Source organism: Acartia tonsa, chromosome 3 (genome assembly GCF_053477335.1).
Source record: "Acartia tonsa isolate MP-2025a chromosome 3, ASM5347733v1, whole genome shotgun sequence".
NCBI lineage: Eukaryota > Metazoa > Arthropoda > Copepoda > Calanoida > Acartiidae > Acartia > Acartia tonsa.
Window position 1 is genome coordinate 58,512,191 of NC_137262.1, and position 17,397 is coordinate 58,529,587.

At 44.6% G+C, this 17,397-nt stretch overlaps 2 protein-coding genes across 2 annotated transcripts; one reads left to right on the forward strand and one right to left on the reverse strand.

Annotated features, from left to right (window-relative positions):
* Window positions 1–191: 191 nt before the first annotated feature.
* Window positions 192–13,210, reverse strand: LOC145314969 (uncharacterized). Its single transcript, XM_080155043.1, has 4 exons — window positions 13,202–13,210; window positions 12,966–13,103; window positions 487–636; window positions 192–382 (listed from the first exon to the last, which is right to left on the reverse strand). Exons 1-4 carry the CDS (start codon window positions 13,208–13,210, stop codon window positions 227–229), a joined length of 453 nt encoding a protein of 150 aa, XP_080011169.1. The 3' UTR covers window positions 192–226.
* Window positions 13,211–13,492: 282 nt separating this feature from the next.
* LOC145315321 (uncharacterized) lies at window positions 13,493–16,915 on the forward strand. The gene is made up of 6 exons (XM_080155334.1): window positions 13,493–13,543; window positions 13,682–13,813; window positions 14,314–14,463; window positions 14,789–14,860; window positions 15,319–15,471; window positions 16,775–16,915. The coding sequence occupies exons 1-6, from the start codon at window positions 13,535–13,537 to the stop codon at window positions 16,826–16,828; spliced, it is 570 nt and encodes a 189-aa protein (XP_080011460.1). The 5' UTR covers window positions 13,493–13,534; the 3' UTR covers window positions 16,829–16,915.
* The last annotated feature ends 482 nt before the right edge of the window (window positions 16,916–17,397 follow it).

The following is a 17,397-nucleotide window of genomic DNA, read 5'->3' on the forward strand; positions in this document are numbered from 1 at the left end:
TAAGCCCAAACTGTACCACTTTTGATTCCTGTGACGTCATTCAAATAAGCGAGATGAGAGAAGAAGTGGGAAAGAAAACCCCTAAAAAAGAGTTGGAGAATCCCTTATTTTTATTACGCCACAGGAATCAAAAGTGGTGTAAAAGGGAAACAGATTTAGATTACAAACACACTTAAAGGGTATAAAGATGCCTAATTATTGTATCAGTTTTATTCATAAAGAAAAATTAGAAATATGACATTTCCTTTTCATTCAGCATGCTGAGGATGATATCAATGTTTCCTATGCCCAAGTACATGTGGTAGCTGAGAGCTTGATCACAAAGACGACATTCAACTTTACTGCCAACAGCTGATTTCTCTCCGGGACATTCATTTAGATCCTAGAAACGTGGCAAATCTATTAATTTTAAAATAACAAGATCAAAACATACAAACATTTGAAACTTATAAACTTATAAAAATAAAAGAGCAGAACAGCACCTACCTTACACAAGTGGCTAGCAGACCAATAGCCATCAGTAGGATCAGTCATGGCCATGACAATTGCATTCCAGTAAACATCAAAGTGCATATCACACTCATACTCAGTTGGCATAACTGAACAGACATCCTCTCTAATCATTTGAGCCATTCCCTGAATTAATAGTTCTACTACAATATTATAATTGACAAGGATAAGGTCATTTAATAATGCAACCCAAAACCAACCCAGTGCACACTGGTCTGAAAACGCAGTTTTGGGTCAACAATTCGTTTTCAGCCGTCTTTTGGCCGATTTTAATGCCCAATACAGCAAATTAGGGGTTTTATGGGTCAGGGAGTCCATTTATGAAAAAAAAATACATGACCTCGAAGGTCAAAGACCGTTAAAATGACCTTTAAAGTCTGATTTTTGCCGTTCCCGAGGTTTTATTGGACATTTAGGGCGGGAAGGAGTTGTCAAATCAAGAAGACTCTGAAATACTTTTTTGTAGACAATTGCATTGGCTAAATATCATGTGAAGTAAAAATTTTTGTAAGTATAATCAGTTTTTCACCAGCTGCAAATTTCAAATTTGCGCGTTTTTAATTATTAATATCTTGATTATTTTATGTAAATTTTCTTGATTTTATCCATTTAGAAAATATTTTAAATCATTGTTATTTCATCTTACTAGAGGCTAATAAAATTATGGCATATTTTTATAAGGATGCATTTGTTTGTGTGTTTGAATGTGTGTGTGTGTATTCTTGTTTCTCCTCACTCTACGCTACGAAATAACAACGCGAATGCATACAGACACACACACACACACACACATGAAGAAATATAAAGAGTAGGCTGAAAGAATAATATCAATTATATGAATATAAAACAATAAAATTGACATTTAAAAATTTATTTTAACTAAACTACATGAAATATAACAGATTTTTATACTATTTAGCTATTTCGTATGTTTTCATTTTGTTTATTAGATATTACTCCGCAAAAATAGATCCTTCCCCCCTCTACGTGCGTCGGAATAATTCTAAATTACAACATCGATGAAATTTAATCGATCTATTAGTTTTTAAGATAATGCAAAAAACGAACAAAACCGGATGCCATATATATCGTGAAATATGAAGCTAATTGCAATACCAACAAATTCTCTTTAATAAACATGCGAAAAGCTCAGAGAGTACTCAATAAGAAAATTTTGCCAAACTTACCTTTATCTTAAAAACTAAGAAAAAAAAACACATTTTTGCATTTTGTACCATTTTTTGTGTTATAAATAATTTTTGAACTTATATAGGACTTATTTTAGTTGGACAATTTCCAACATGCGGATATTTGATTTTATCAGATTTAAGCAAGTGTGGTAATACGACAACCAGACGGACAGGCAGTTTACAGAGTTGCTACGCTGTGACTTATCATAACAAACCCACTGCACTAATCTTATTATATCACCATCTATCTCATGACCGATGTTGACCCCGCTATCTAGCGGTCAAACTGACCTGCCTAAATGTGGGGAGGGACTCAAACATGCAGCTATCACGCGCCCCTCACGCGATTATACAACCGGGAGGCGCTGCCTCCCCTTTTACCACCGCTGCCCCCACAGCCTGTCTACCGCCGGGAGCTAAGCCCTAGCGTCCCACACCCCCTTCAAACCTAACCATTGTTATAATCTGTTGTATATATATAGTAAACATTGCTTGTAAATATTATTCAGTTAAATATATAATTTCTGTATGACTAAATCCTGCTAGTTTGTTTTGGTAGAATAATTCAAGGCTAGGGCTCGTTGAACTCGAACTCGTTACCCTGTGGGCCGAGAACGCTCGGCTTACCATAACTTGGTGTCAGCGTGTTTCAATCAAGCCTTACAGAAACTAGCCTATTCTACCTCTGATTGGACCCTTTGGCAAGTAAGGGGACAATCAGCCGCCAACTGAGAAGCCAACTGACCCGTGAGACGGCCTATTTAGGTCGAATTTCCATCATTTTGAACGCAATATGTGGGCCTCTGGCCTACGGCAAGCAGATTTAGCCTGCTAAAAGCGCCAGTTAAGACGCTTTTTCCGTACCGTGTAGGAGTAGCGCTAGGTGCGCAGCCACGGTAATCGGATAATTTAGCTCAGACGGCTACAGAACTGAGTCTAAATTGGCAAGTGTAGCTGGGACAAGCCCCAGGACACCCAGGCCAAACCTACGAGACAGACAGCTGGGTGCTGGTCTCCTTGAGAAGGCAATGTGTGGCTGCGAAGCTTCAGCACACAAGTAAGCCCTACCACTGCGACGGATAGCAGATTTTGAGCCACAGGCACGGCAGGACGGGACATTCCCTGCCGCTGCCTTCCAGGATTCGAACCCGAGGCGCTGTAGGACGGGCCATTCCCTGCCGCCATTTTCGGGATTCGAACCAGCGGCGCTGTAGGACGGGTCATTCCCTACCGCTGTCACCCCTCTGAACCTTGCAGGACGGACATTCCCTGCTGCCAGTGCTTCCAGAATCACACCTAGAGCTCCTAGTGATAACAACACATAAGTGTGTATAAATGTCAACCAAGTGATAAAAAAAAATATAAAATTGTTGACCCAGTGATAATTAATAAGCTCTAGTGATTCGAAGCTACAGTCTAAGCCACCATGGTAAGCGATACCACCATAGCTGCGGTTCGGCCACCACCGAAGTTTCTGCCAACCCCAGCCGAACGGGAGGCCCCCTTGTCTCAAGGGCAGGACCTCCACTTCCCCTGCCATATCAGGGTGAGGTTTCCTACTCCTGACCCTACCCAGCATGTACAGGTTGATGCCATGATCGATTCTGGCAACCGTGTACCAGGGTCTGCTGTAATTTCTGAACACCTCATGCACGCAATGGGCGTGCAACGCATGTTGATTCCGGACAACACCCAAATCCTGACTGCTAACGAGGAAGGCCAGCCCCTCCAGGTAATAGGAAAATTGAAAGAATTATATATGGCAGTCTCACACACCCTTATACTCCATCTTTACCACGTGACTGTGGTCCGGAACCTCTCACACCCTCTGAACCTAGGAGGGTATTTTCTCAAGGAGTTCGGAACTAGGCTCTGTTTCGACATGCAACCACCTTGCTTGTGGGTGCGTGGGGAGTTTATCCCACTCCGTGGCGTCCCCATTGACCGGGAGACAGCCGAGAGAGAGTTGAGTTATGAGGGGCCTCTGCCAGGCCCACTGCCAGAGCAGCCGCGTGTGGTCGAGAAAGGCACGCACTGGGTGGATGCTGCGCTCAACGCCCATAGGGGGGCCAACCTGCTAGCCATGGGGTTGCCCCCAGTGCCCAAGGTGCCGCGGGAGAACCTGCCAACAACGTTCCCTGAGATTACCAGCCCTCCAGAACCAATCTTCTCCGCCGACACCTTTATCAACGGCCAGCCGTGTCCACCTGGCCCCCTCTACCTGGGACCCCCAGCCAGTCAACCAGCCAAGCCCGAGTCCAGACCCGTCAAGTCGCGGTCTGATGCACCCGGAGCCACACTCAACTCCCAGGAATCAGCCTCTCCCGGCGCCGTGCCCGTCAAGTCGTGGCCGGCTGCCTCCGGAGCCATGCATGGCTCCGCTGCCTCAGCCTCTCCTAGCGCCGAGCCCGTCAAGTCCCGGCCGGACGCCCACGGAGCCCAGGCTGGACCCAGCGCCTCGGCCTCTCCCAGCGCCGAGCCCGTCAAATCGTGGCCGGACGCCCTCGGAGCCACACCTGGCTCCGACACGTCAGCCCCTCCCGAGGCCGAGCCCGTCAAGTCGCGGCCGGTGGGTCCCGGAGCCGAAGCTGACCCTGCACCAGCCACGTATAGGTTAAGCGCTGTCACTCCAACTGACGGCCAGCCACCCCAACTGCGCACGGCCAAGCGGGTGGTCCTGCCTGGCCGCGGTGTCATGGCGGTCCCGGTTGAGCTAGTAGGCCACCGCACCAAGGATGCCATCCAACTAGCTGCCCCAGAACAGAGGTTTGGGGAGGATCTTGTCATCCCAGAAGGCCTGTATGCCCACAGGCCTGGATCCGCCACTGTGTTTCGAGTGCTGGTGGTGAATGAAGGGGAGACGCCCCTTTCATTCATTCATTTAGCCCGTGTCCTTCTCATGTAGATTCATCATCAGCTGTTGCCAGGTCTAGGAATCTGGCCGTAGCAACAGGATTTTTCCAGAGGTCTCTGACTGTAAGGTTCGTTGGTTTATTTGGACAGTTAAACAGATGAGTGGTGGTGTGGGAACTGTCACAATTAGGGCATTTATCTGTCACAGTTCTGTCGATGCGGGCCTTGTAACTGTTCAAATAGACACTATAACCAGATCTCAGCTGTGCTAGTGTTGATCTGGTTGGTCTGGGCAGCTTCAATTCAGTCTTGCTGATATCTGGAGGTTTAGTTTTCAGTACTTTGTTGTTATCAAGGTTTTTGATAACTTCTTGTACTGATTTGGTGTGGATTTGTTTCAACCTTGACTTGTATTACTTCTCTGGCAGATTAGGGCGAGAAATTTTCTTGATTTCTTTACCAAACTTGGATGTAAGAGTTTGTTTCATCTGCCGTGGAGGAGGACGTCTGTTCAGGTTGGTTCTGTTGGGATGATTTTCCCGTTGTGTGCCAAGTAAAAATTGCTTACTAAGCATTTCACAGTGGGACCGCACAGGCATGACTTTGGTTTCAGAGTGCAGATGGTCTATGTTAGTCATTCTGTGGCAACCAGTGGCTGCATTTTGGGCAGTTTGAAGATGTTTCCAATTTGTGTCGCTTAGTGTTGGTGTCCAGATGGGGGCGCAGTAATTGAGGGTGGACTGTCCAATAGCTTTGTAAGTATTGACAATTACCTCTTTTTCCTTGCCCCAACTGCTACCTGCCAATGCCTTGAGGATGTTGTTCTTGGACTGTACTGATGTTTTCATGTTGGCAGCGTGTTCTTTGAAAGTAAGCAAACCATCAAATGTAACACCAAGGATCTTGGGTTTCTTGACCGTTGGTACACTTTCTCCTGCTATTTCAACGCCAAGTTCAATGTTGATTTCATTGGAACTTGTTGTGAACAGGGTTGCCGAAGATTTAGAGGGTGAGATGTTGAGATTTCGACTTTTAAACCATGTATCAAGGGTGGATAAGTAGATGTTGATTTCCTTGACAATTGGTTCTATAGCAGGGCCAGAGTTGAGGATATTTCCATCATCTGCATATGATACAAGATTAATGGAGCCAGGTGGTGATGGCATGGACGACATATATAAGTTGAAAAGTACAGGGGACAGGACACCTCCCTGTGGGACACCCTGTTTGACTTTCCTGTATTTGCTCTTGGAATTACGGAACATTACATATGTCTGCCTGCCTCTGAGATATGAACATAGAAATTTCTTGATGTAATCGTTCAGGTTGAGTTGGTTTATGTCGTCCAGCAGGATCTGGTGGTCAACCGTGTCGAAGGCACGGGACAGGTCGATTGCGACGGAGACAGTTCTGTGTACTGGCTTTTTCCTATTTAAACCGTTGTTGATGTGGTCTAAAATACTCTGGAGTGCAGTTGTGGTTGATCTGCCCTTCCTAAAACCGTGTTGGTGATCGGCAAGTTGAACAGCTTCATTTACATAGGGAAGTAGGAGAGCTTCAAGGATCTTGATTGCAGGAGAAAGGAGAGAAACAGGTCTGTAGCTAGGTCCAAGGTCTGAAGATTTGCCGGGTTTTAGGAGGGGGATGATCTTGGCAGTTTTCCACAGGCTGGGGATGACAGAGTCCTTCATGCATTTGTTGAAGATGTTGGTGAGAAATTTAATTGCATGTGGTCCAAGATGTTTAAGCATGAGAGGCGAAATGTCATCAGGTCCAAGAGCTTTGGAGTTCTTGGCCTTTTTGATAGCTGCGCTGGTCTGTTCTGGGGTGAAGATGATTGGTTGGTTCTTGGCTTTCCTCTTCATGGCTCTCAGAGTTTTCCTAAGTGCCTGGAGAGGTTTTTTGTCAGAAGGTGGAGTGTACTGCTTGTTGAACTGTGTTGCTATATCCTTAGCATTCAGGTAGGTTTTGCCATTGAATGCTATGCCTTGGTTATCTGGTTGTTGTGGATGGTTATTTAAACTTTTTATCGTTTTCCAGAGTTTCTTAGAACCCGCCTGACAGCTGGCAAGGTGTTCCTGCCACTTGTTTTTGCGATGATTGTTGATGACATTGTTGATCTCCTTGTTTAGATCAGGTATTCTATCGTCAGCTGGGTTGGTGTTCTTGATGGTGTCTCTGTTCTCTATCAGTCTTACAGCTTCAGTAGGAAGAGCATTTAAGATTTTAGGGATGCGGCCAGCAGGAATAAATCTTTTGGAGGCTTTTTGAAGGGTTTTTCTAAAATGTTTTTCAGCTTGATGGACATTTGTGACTTCTCTGGCATTAGCAAAAATATTTTCAGTGAAGGATTGAAACTTTGGCCAGTCAGCTTTCGAGAAGTTCATGAAGGTAGATGGGCGGGAATTAAACTTTTTCAGTTCAGCTGTAATACTGATAATGATAGGCAGATGATCTGAGCTTAGCCTGTTTTCTACCTGCCATTTGGAGGTAGCTAATAGACTAGCAGAGGCGATGGATATGTCAGGTGATGTTGATGAAGTGCTGGTTACTCTGGTAGGGAGGTCTTCATTCAGAAAACCACAATCTTGCCCTGTAATGATGTCAGCAAGGGCATTACCTCTGGCATCAGGTGTTGAGCCAGTTAACCAAAGTTCATTGTGAGCATTTAGGTCACCACAGACAAAGTAGTTTTCACCGAGATTATCAAAGAGATTATCAAGTGAGGGAATATATCCCTGGCTGCAACTACTTTGTGGTGGAATATACACATTGCGTATATACAGGGGTGTGTCTTCTCCTGGGATGCTGATGGTCATTGACTCAATATGTTGATCCTGTTCCAGGCTCTGAGGAGTTTTCTCAAGTGTGAAACAAACTTCCTTATGAATAAGGAAGGCAAGTCCGCCACCTTTGTTGACACCTCTGTCCTGTCTGATGAATGTGTATTCAGGGGCTTTGGGATGTTTAGATTTGGCTGTAAGTTTTGTTTCTTGAACAGCCGCCACAAGAACCTTTCGTTTCTCCATGTAATCTAATAGTTCATCAAGTTTACTACTAATTCCGTTGATGTTCCATTGTAGTATTCTGCAGTTGTAGCTTGAGTTGTTGATGATAGGGGGGGTGGGGGTGGGGGGAGCATGATGAGGTGGCGGGGGGTCACGACGGGGGGGAGGGGGTACACGACGGGAGGGAAGGGGGGCACGTTGCGGGGGCAAGGGGGCTCGTTGCGGGGGCAGGGAGGCTCGTTGCGGGGGCAGGGAGGCTCGTACCGGGGGCAGGGGGGCTCGTTGCGGGGGCAGGGGGGCATGTTGCGGGGGTGTAGGGGGTGATGAGGGGGCACAGCATGGTCCAGTCCAGTGTGTAATATTTCTCCTTTCTTTGGATGTTTTAAAACCGGAGCATTTGACATGGAGCCAATTTTCGCAGGTGGAGCACTGAACCGAGATGGTTGCTACTCTTTTGGAGCAGAGTGAACATAGCCATGTGTCACTGGGACCAGGATTTTGTTCAATTCCAGCAATAAGTAAAAGTAGCCGAATTAGACAGGCTGGAGTTGTCTTATTCTTTGTCAACCAATTTAAAAACACAGTTTAGCTGAGGTGGAGGCCTCATTGTCAGAGTTGATGAAAAACCTCTGGGAGTTGATGATGAATCTCTCGGAAGGATGGGAGATTGTAGTTGTTGGTTCTTGGCTCTGCTCCTGCTGCTGATGGTGTTGCTGCTGTAGTAGAGGTGGATGCACGGCGTAGACATGACCAACATAGCATCCAAGAGACGCCCCTCCTGCTGGACGCTGGCCTCCCAGTGGCAGGGGAGCTGGTCAAGCCTGACATTTTAGAGGTTTCTGATAAGCCTCCCCCGAGTCTCCACTCGTTCCAAGAGCCTGCTGAGCCCCCAGACATGCAAGAGTTGTGGGAGGCCCTTGAGATGGAAGACAACGAGTTCCTGCGCAAGGACCCCTTGCTCAAAAAGGAGGTCTGGACCATGCTATCAGAATACAGGGACGTCTTCTCCAACTCTACCCCCGGCTGCACAGATGTGGTCGAGCTGCAGCTGCGCCTGAAGCCAGGGACCCAGCCGATCCGCCAGAGATTTAGGGATCTGAACCCGCGGCAGGAGGCTGAGCTGGAGAAACAATTGGACACCTGGCTACAGGAGGGAGTCATAGAGCCGTCAGACTCCGCCTGGAGCAGCCCCCTCGTGCCCATCAAGAAGAAGGACGGGAGCACCCGCTGGGCCGTCGACTACAGAGCCCTCAACAAGTGCCTGGAGCTGGATAGCTACCCTCTGCCCAGGATCCAGCAGTTGGTAGAACGAGCTGGAGGGCACCGCGTCTACAGTGCCCTAGACGCGGTGGCCGCATACTACACCATCCGTGTGTCCGAGGACAGCCGGCCCTGCACCGCCTTCACCACCCCCAGGGGCTTGTACCAATGGAAAAGGATGCCCTTTGGCCTAGCTACGGCGCCATCTGTCTATTCCAGATTTATTGCAGGGGTCCTAAACCCATTAGGCACAGCCAACCTCCAGTCATACCTTGACGACGTCCTGACCTTCCACCAGGATACCTGGGCCCACCTGGCTAGGCTCCGGGAGGTCTTGGAAGCCCACCGCCCGGGAGGAATCCGCCTCAAGCCAGCCAAGACCAAGCTGTTCCGAGCCAAGGTGGATTATCTGGGCCACACCCTCAGCCGTGAGGGGATAGCCATGCAGGAGGATTATATTGACCGCATCCTGGACTGGCCGGCTCCCAGCACCCCCAAAGATTTGCTGGCGCTTCTGGGGTTCTTTGGATACTACCGCCTGTTCATCCCAGAGTATGCCGACCTCACCTACGAGATGAATCGGCAGAAGACGGCCAAGACCCTAGCCTGGACACCTGAGATGGAAGCCCAGCTGCTGCAGCTCAAGGACAAGTTCCGTCAAGCCCCCATCCGAGCGCCGCCCAGGTTTGACTTGCCAGCGGTATTCCAGCTCACCACAGATTTCAGCAGCCGCGCCATCTCTGCCATTTTGAGTCAATGCCAGGACGGCAAGGAGAGGCTGATTGCCGCCGTGGGGCGCAAGACAACCGACCCCGAGACTCGCTACCCGTCCTGGAAGGGAGAGATGGCCGCCATTATGTATGGAATCCGGAAATTCCACGGCATCTTGTCCTACCGCAGCTTCCAGATCAACACTGATTCCTCAGCCTTGCTGCAGATGAAGTCGCTGAACACATCCACAGGGATGGTGGCCCGCTGGCAAGAGGAGCTAGCGGCCCTAGATTTTACTGTCTGCCACCGTCCTGGCACCCAGAACACCAACGCTGACGCCCTCAGCCGCCGAGAGGACGCCAACATGCCAACGGCCAGCGCCGAAGAATTAGCAGAGCAGGCTGAGTATATCCATAACCTTGGCCAGCGAGGGGAGCCCGCAGCCAGCCGGCCCCCTGCCGCCCGGCTGGACCCAACTAGAGTACTAGAAGCCCAGACACAAGACCCTCTCCTGCTCCGTGTCCGCCAGTGGGTGGCTGATGGCAGAGCCCCAACCAAGGCTGAGCTGCGCGGCAAGGAACGAGACGAGCAGCAGTACGCCAGCCGCTTCCCAGCCCTGGGACTTGACGAGCATGGCTGCCTCACCACCACTGACCAGACCCTGACAGGGGAACGGACAAGATATCTGCTGCCTTCGGCCCTCCAGCAGGACGCGTTTTTTCTAGCCCATGGGACCCCCATGGCCGGGCACTTTGGGATGGACGCGACTATCGCCCGCGTTGCCATGCACTTCTGGTGGCCCAACCTGGCCCGTGACGTCCGCCTGATGGTTCAGACTTGTCCTGAATGTGTCCAGAAGGTTACCAAGGAAAGGTTGAAGCAAGGGATACATGTGCCCTCCCGCCAGGGGTATCCACAGCAAGTCCTGTTCATCGACCTGGTGGGGCCACTACCAGAGACTCCAGCCGGAAACCGCTATATCCTCACCTGTCAAGACGGGTTCAGCCGGTTTGTCAGCCTCTACGCCATCCCCAACAAGCGCACCCTCACGGTGGCTGAAGCCCTGCTGCACCGCCACCTGGCCACGTTCGGATGCCCCCTGAAGATCCACTCCGACAATGGAATGGAGTTCACCGGCCAGGTATTCCAGGAACTGGCCTCCAGGCTTGAGATTGGCCTGACACATCCACCACCCTACAACCCGCAGTCCAACCGAGTGGAAAGGTTTCATCGGACGCTCAATACAGGCATGCGTCTGTTCTTAGACAGAGACGACAACAACTGGGAGCCCCACTTGCCTGCCATTGCCTTCGCCTACAACACCAAGGCCTGCAGATCTACCGGCGTGACCCCGTTCCTGGCCTTCTTTGGGAGAGAGGCCAAGCTTCCAGTGGACATGGTGCTCCGGCTGCCGGAAACAGAATATGCCTCGGTTCCAGCCAACGTCCAAGCTCTCCTGCAACGTTACCATGCAGTGTATGATGCCATCCAGCAGAAGGAGGAGGGAGCCATCCGGAGGAGCGCGGCAGCCTACGAAGGCACGGCCAAGTATGAGGTTGGAGACTTGGTCTGGTACCTGGCCCCCCGCCTGGTGCCAGGGAAGGCAGCCAAGATCACCAAGAGATGGACTGGCCCCTGGAAGGTAGTGAGGAAAGCTACAGAAGTCCATTATGTCATCAAACCTGCCTCTCCAATAGCCAGGATCTCGGAAGTTACCGCGCATGTAGGCCGACTGCGCAAATACACTGGAGATGTGACTGCCCACCAGATTCCAGCAGACATTCAAGTCGACGTGGACGGCGACGAGGATGCCACCGAGCTGCCGGTTGGAGCAGCGGCGCCCGCAGCTAGCGACCCAGGACAGTTCCCAGTGCACCAGCCGGCCGCAGCCGCCCCACAGCCCAGCGGCCAGAATCGTGACCCAGTAGAAGAGGACCTGCAGGAGCAACCCAACGAACCACCGCCGCCGCCGCCAGCTCCAGAGCCACCCAGAGATGCCATCTGGAATCCTGATACAGACATGGAGCACCTGCCAGCCAGCAGCGAGCCTGTAGGAGGAGAAGCAGCTACTGCAATGGAAGAGGCCGCCCCAGAGGACGAAGCTGAAGCCATGTGCCCCCTGTTGATGACAGCCATCCCTATCCGGGTAGGAGCTAGGAGGCCAAGCAACCTGAATCAAGCAGGCGCCCCCATGGAATTTTATGCGCCCTCATCCATCGTCATTCCCCCCTTGGGAACCACCAGAGTTAGCCTAGGCCTCCGTGTCCAGCTACCCGCTGAGGCAGAGCTAGTCCTGCAGACGAGGCAAAATTTCCAGCGCCGGGGCTTAGCCGTCGCCAACCCCCGTCTAGAAGCCAACCAGGAGCTGACAATGCTGATATCCAACCACAGCCAGACCAAGCAACGAGTGTCCCGTGGAGCCTGTGTAGCCCGAGCTGTCCTCCATCGAGCTGTGCCCCAGGAAGAGCCTGTCCTGCGCAGACATAGGCTGTCGTATCCCCAGGTTCAAGGCCTGGTGGCTCGAGAGCCACGCAACCCTTGAAGGGGAGGTTGTGGTAATACGACAACCAGACGGACAGGCAGTTTACAGAGTTGCTACGCTGTGACTTATCATAACAAACCCACTGCACTAATCTTATTATATCACCATCTATCTCATGACCGATGTTGACCCCGCTATCTAGCGGTCAAACTGACCTGCCTAAATGTGGGGAGGGACTCAAACATGCAGCTATCACGCGCCCCTCACGCGATTATACAACCGGGAGGCGCTGCCTCCCCTTTTACCACCGCTGCCCCCACAGCCTGTCTACCGCCGGGAGCTAAGCCCTAGCGTCCCACACCCCCTTCAAACCTAACCATTGTTATAATCTGTTGTATATATATAGTAAACATTGCTTGTAAATATTATTCAGTTAAATATATAATTTCTGTATGACTAAATCCTGCTAGTTTGTTTTGGTAGAATAATTCAAGGCTAGGGCTCGTTGAACTCGAACTCGTTACCCTGTGGGCCGAGAACGCTCGGCTTACCATACAAGTATAGCCAATTTAACAATGTCAATAATACGTTCTTAGATTTTAGAGTTCTGCAGCTTTGGCCCCAAATTATTTCAAAAAACATATTATCAACATGGGTTGATATTTTAAATATAGGTGGCCCAGGATGTCTTTGAAGGCTGGCAGGTCAACTTTTGTCTAAATTGATGGGTAGGAAAAATTGAATTGTTGACCCCTCCGGACCAGTGTGCAGTGTTAGTTCAAACATAATCTGGTATTCCTAACTATACATTAATATTAGTTGCAATATTTTAGGTGCCAAATAGGTCCCTACAGACAGACCTATAAGCAGTTGGAGCCTTCTTTTATGCATAAGATTATGTGATTTTGGCCTGTGACAAGGAGTAACTGTACAATATCATAAAATTCTTACCCTGATAGCAGTTTCAGAGGAGCCCCAGTCACAGACTTGGTTGGCTATATCAGTACATTCTTCACATGTCAGCTTGTCAGCAAAACTGCTGGCTGCTACAGCTACTTTTAAGAAGATAGCTGTCAACAATGATATCTTCTAGATATAAAAATAACATAAAAATTAAACAGAATTATGGAAAAATTACATAATTGTATAAATTACTTCTAAAAAGATAAACAAATTAATTTTCTCACCCTGAACATGTTGATTCTTTACTGATTAAATAAAAGGATATATTCATATTTATTGTTTTTCATACTGTTATCTCAAAACTGTATAAATAAATATTTACTATAGGGTTATATATGAATTGTCTTTGTACATTGTGGATGATTTTTATTCTTATTGTTCTTATGCTTTTTAAGTGAAATGAAAAATAAAATAAATTTCAAAGTATAATTTTGTCTTTTGTTTCCCTTATAATCGGTTATCCCTTTAAAAATGACCCTTTCTTGGAAAAGATAATTTTTTTTGCAAAAATAAACAAAATGAGAACACAATTATACACAGTTCAGTTTTAAGTGATAATGCTGAAAGTAAGTATACATTATTAAATCTTGTGTTTAATTTTGTAGACTTTGAAAAAAAAGATGAATAGATTATGTTAAAATTGTTGATCACTCTTTCATTTTGCCAACATCATTAAATTGTACCATAATTTTTTTGTTATTCAGATGCTTCTTCTAGCAGCACTTTTGGTATTGGCAGCAGCTGATAGTTCAGTTGCTGACAAACTGACATGTGAAGAATGTACTCTGCTTTCTGAAACTGTTTGTCAAATTGGCGAGACTGAGTTTGCTATTAAGGTAACCACTTGTATTATATATAATCTTTAGCTAAAAAAAAGACATAATATATCTAGATGGTCCATCTGACCAAAAACTTCATAAACTTAAAAAGGAAATTCTAGCAGACAAACACCTTACTGTATGTTTTTTTACATGATTCCTTCTAATAATACCTGCAACAAATTTTTTTAGGATTTATTTTCCCAAAACCTAGCTATATCCTAACAAATTCAAAGCTGACTCATAATAAATATTAATTGTCATATACATTAAATTATACAAGCGGAGAAAGTTTTACGCGATATAATTCAACCTAGCAAAGCAGTATCATAAGAAATGCAACTAATTGTAGCAAATGAAATAAAAAAACACCCTTTCTCACTAAAATCTGTATGCTTTTCAACCAATAGTTTAACTGGGTTGTTCTTTTACTGTTTTCCTATTGGCTGATAAAGAGAGTGTGTCTCTAGATTATCTTTATTAGCTAAAATAACAATAATTCAATTACTTTATTTAAGCAAACCACCAACTTAGTGAAAGAGGATGTGTGTGCCATAATGCCAGCTGAGTTTGAGTGTGACAAAAGTTTTGAGTCTTACTGGCATGCTATCATGATGGCCTGGACTAATCCTGCTGATGGTTACTGGGCTCCTACTCATATGTGCAAGGTAATAGTTATTTCACTCATCATTTTATAATAAGCTTTCCACGGATGTAAAATGTACAATGCTTAAGATGTGGGCTAAAACACTGGTTTTAAGCTTATGATTGTACATTTATTTGTTTGTAACAAAATGGATATATACGATGCTAGACATAATTTGCAGTATGGCTGAGAACGGGTTCTAATCCACTGGATAATAATCGGGTTTGAAACGACACAGGAAAATATGTTTCCTTTGAAAATAAATTTATTTTGGTAGAATTTTAAAGTTGAAATTTCAAGAAATCAAGCAACCCAATGGAGTTATAAAAATAAGAATGTATTTTTAGGATATCTATGAATGTCCATCTTTGAAGATCCAGCAAGAGCCTAGAGAGATTACTTGCCAGCTTTGTGATCAGGTAGGATTTTAAATCCTTGAATTATTCAACCAAATGATTATTGGTTTTTGACTGTTTAATGCAACTATGAATCTTCTTGATTCAAAGTAACATATAGCATAGGGTATTTAGATTGGTATTCTTATATACAAGTAATCTTGGATCTTTGTCTTTCTGTCTGTTTGTAACAATGGATCTGGCTAACTGGTGATCTGATATGGTTCTCTTTTCCAATGTAGCTTCTTATAGGTCCTGGAAAGGTTTATAACTATTTTTGGAGAGAATACTACTACCCTCCCAAGGAAAAATGGAAAGAATTACCAAACAAATATTTTAAAGGACCACTATTAGGCGCCTGCATAGAAACATGAATAAAAACATCTGATCTGAATATAGACACATAATTTGTTAGGTTAGAATTTTAAAAGAATTTAGCTAGTAGATTAATAATCCAAACATATTATTTATATTGAATTCAGGCCTTGAGTTACCACATGATCTTAGCAAGTGACCAGGCAATGATTATGGAAATGAATGAAGCTGGCATCTGTACATTCCTGTCTCATGATTATGCTGAGTGTATGGACCATGTCAGTATGATCATCCCAGTTGCCCTTCATGAACTTAAAAAGGTTGGATTTTAATCCTATTATCTAAAGTAGTAAGGTTTTTTTGTCTAAAGTCTAAGATTTTTATAACTTCTTAACTTATTTTGTTTTCAATTTTTCACTTTACTTTATTTACTAAGTATATTTGCGATAACTTTCATTTAATAGATTCTTCCAATTTTTAACATTTACAAAACAGCCTGCTTTATTGCTTCAAGATCCATTTAAGATCTATATAGGAAATAAATGTCTATAAATGAGCTCAAGTTTTCCAAGGAATAAATGTTTAAGACTCATAGTGCTCCAATAATTCTCATTAAACTCATTGACCAAAGCGATAAGACCTTTATTCTATTTGTTTATGGAATGAATAAAGTTTTTCAATCCATGTTGATATTTGAATTACATTGAAGTATTTAATCTTGATTTAATTAACTAAAAATATACGTTCATAATATAGAAAATCTAAGAAAACTCTGTTTTAAAAGAATTCGATTGTGGCGACACTTCCGTAGTGTTCAAATATTAAAACTAAAATTTTAATCATATTAACCCTTTGGTGATGGTAATGTAAATAAAAAATATGATTGAAGAAAGCTTTTTAAAATCATTTAAAATATTAAATATTTACTTCTTTCTTTTAGATAGTAATGGCGAGGGAGGAAAATTGAAATAGATAAATAGATGTGTACTTATAGAAAACTAGCCAATAGTGAGATAGATATATCGAGCCAACTCTAGTTTTTTAGAATTAAGTCTTAGAAAGGTTTTAGGCTATTAGCTTTCCTTCCAAATTCCTTAAAATGCACAGCAGCCGCTAGTAATTATCAAAGAATCATTAAGAAATTTTGTCAATCAACCTCATAGTTATACTCCTAATAAAACCATTCATGTAAGAAATTGTCAATGTAAAATACTTAATTATGTCTATTTACTATCAAAGCATTTTCCCTACTCCTAATTTTATGTAATGAGTAATGTGTGAAAACAATGTGTGACTTCTTAACTTCCTGTACATATTTATGTATAAAATACTCATTTAATCAATTTATAATAGTATACCCAAGAGTAATACATATTAAAAAAAATTCATAGGTACGATTTTTATTGTTGATGTGGTCCAGATCAGTCTTTGAATATAATATATGTGGATATTATGACAGGGGAAATATTTTCATCGGTCTAGGTTTTTCATGGATATCAAATATTGATCAGTTAATTCATCCAGTAGGAGGGGAGGAAGGTTAGTTTAGCCAGCTACAAGTTTCACGTTGTTAGAGTATATGAATAGATATATGAAAGTTTTAATTTGTTGAAATTGTTGCAGGTGCCCTGGACCCATACTGTCTGCAAGTATGTTATGGGATGCACTGATCAGTAATTAGTCAGTAAATAGTCATTTTGAATGTATTGAAAAAAATTAATAGTTAATGTTTTTTTGATAATAAATTTTACTGTTGAATAATAATACTGTTTTTTTCTTTGAAAGCGGTTAGTAAGATCTTAAGCTACAGGCACACAAAAAGGCACCCTGTAGCTTTTATAAAAGGTTATCCATTAACAAATGAAAAACAATGGATGCATAAAAAAGGTATTGCCATCAAATAATTGTCTTGATTATTTGACATGCTTCTCTGTGCTCGAGACAAATTGTTATGTATGGTGCAGTCTCATATATTAATCCAGGAATCTTAAAGGATAAGACAATGGTAGATGAATTCATTTACATCCCCAATGATTATAAACCCCTTCTCAATGTTATAATTGTTTATTGCAAATTTAGGAACCAACCAATCAAATTCAATAAAAGTACCTAAAGTTATTAAGTCAACAAATAAGATGACATAGAAATAAAACTTTGGACACGATTAAAATTTACAGTCCAATGTCCCCAAAATCAAATAATATCGCTTTCTTGTTTGTTAGCTTAGCAACCTTGGGGACTTTTAT

Bases quoted from the DNA above. Each gene is read 5' to 3' on its own strand.
- LOC145314969 (XM_080155043.1), bottom strand. The intron at 637-12,965 runs GTAAGAATTTTA...CTATTAATTCAG, and splicing joins CCTCTGAAACTGCTATCAGG to GGAATGGCTCAAATGATTAG. The intron at 383-486 runs GTAGGTGCTGTT...CCACGTTTCTAG, and splicing joins CTGCTAGCCACTTGTGTAAG to GATCTAAATGAATGTCCCGG.
- LOC145315321 (XM_080155334.1), top strand. The intron at 13,814-14,313 runs GTAACCACTTGT...ACTTTATTTAAG, and splicing joins AGACTGAGTTTGCTATTAAG to CAAACCACCAACTTAGTGAA. The intron at 15,472-16,774 runs GTTGGATTTTAA...AAATTGTTGCAG, and splicing joins CCCTTCATGAACTTAAAAAG to GTGCCCTGGACCCATACTGT.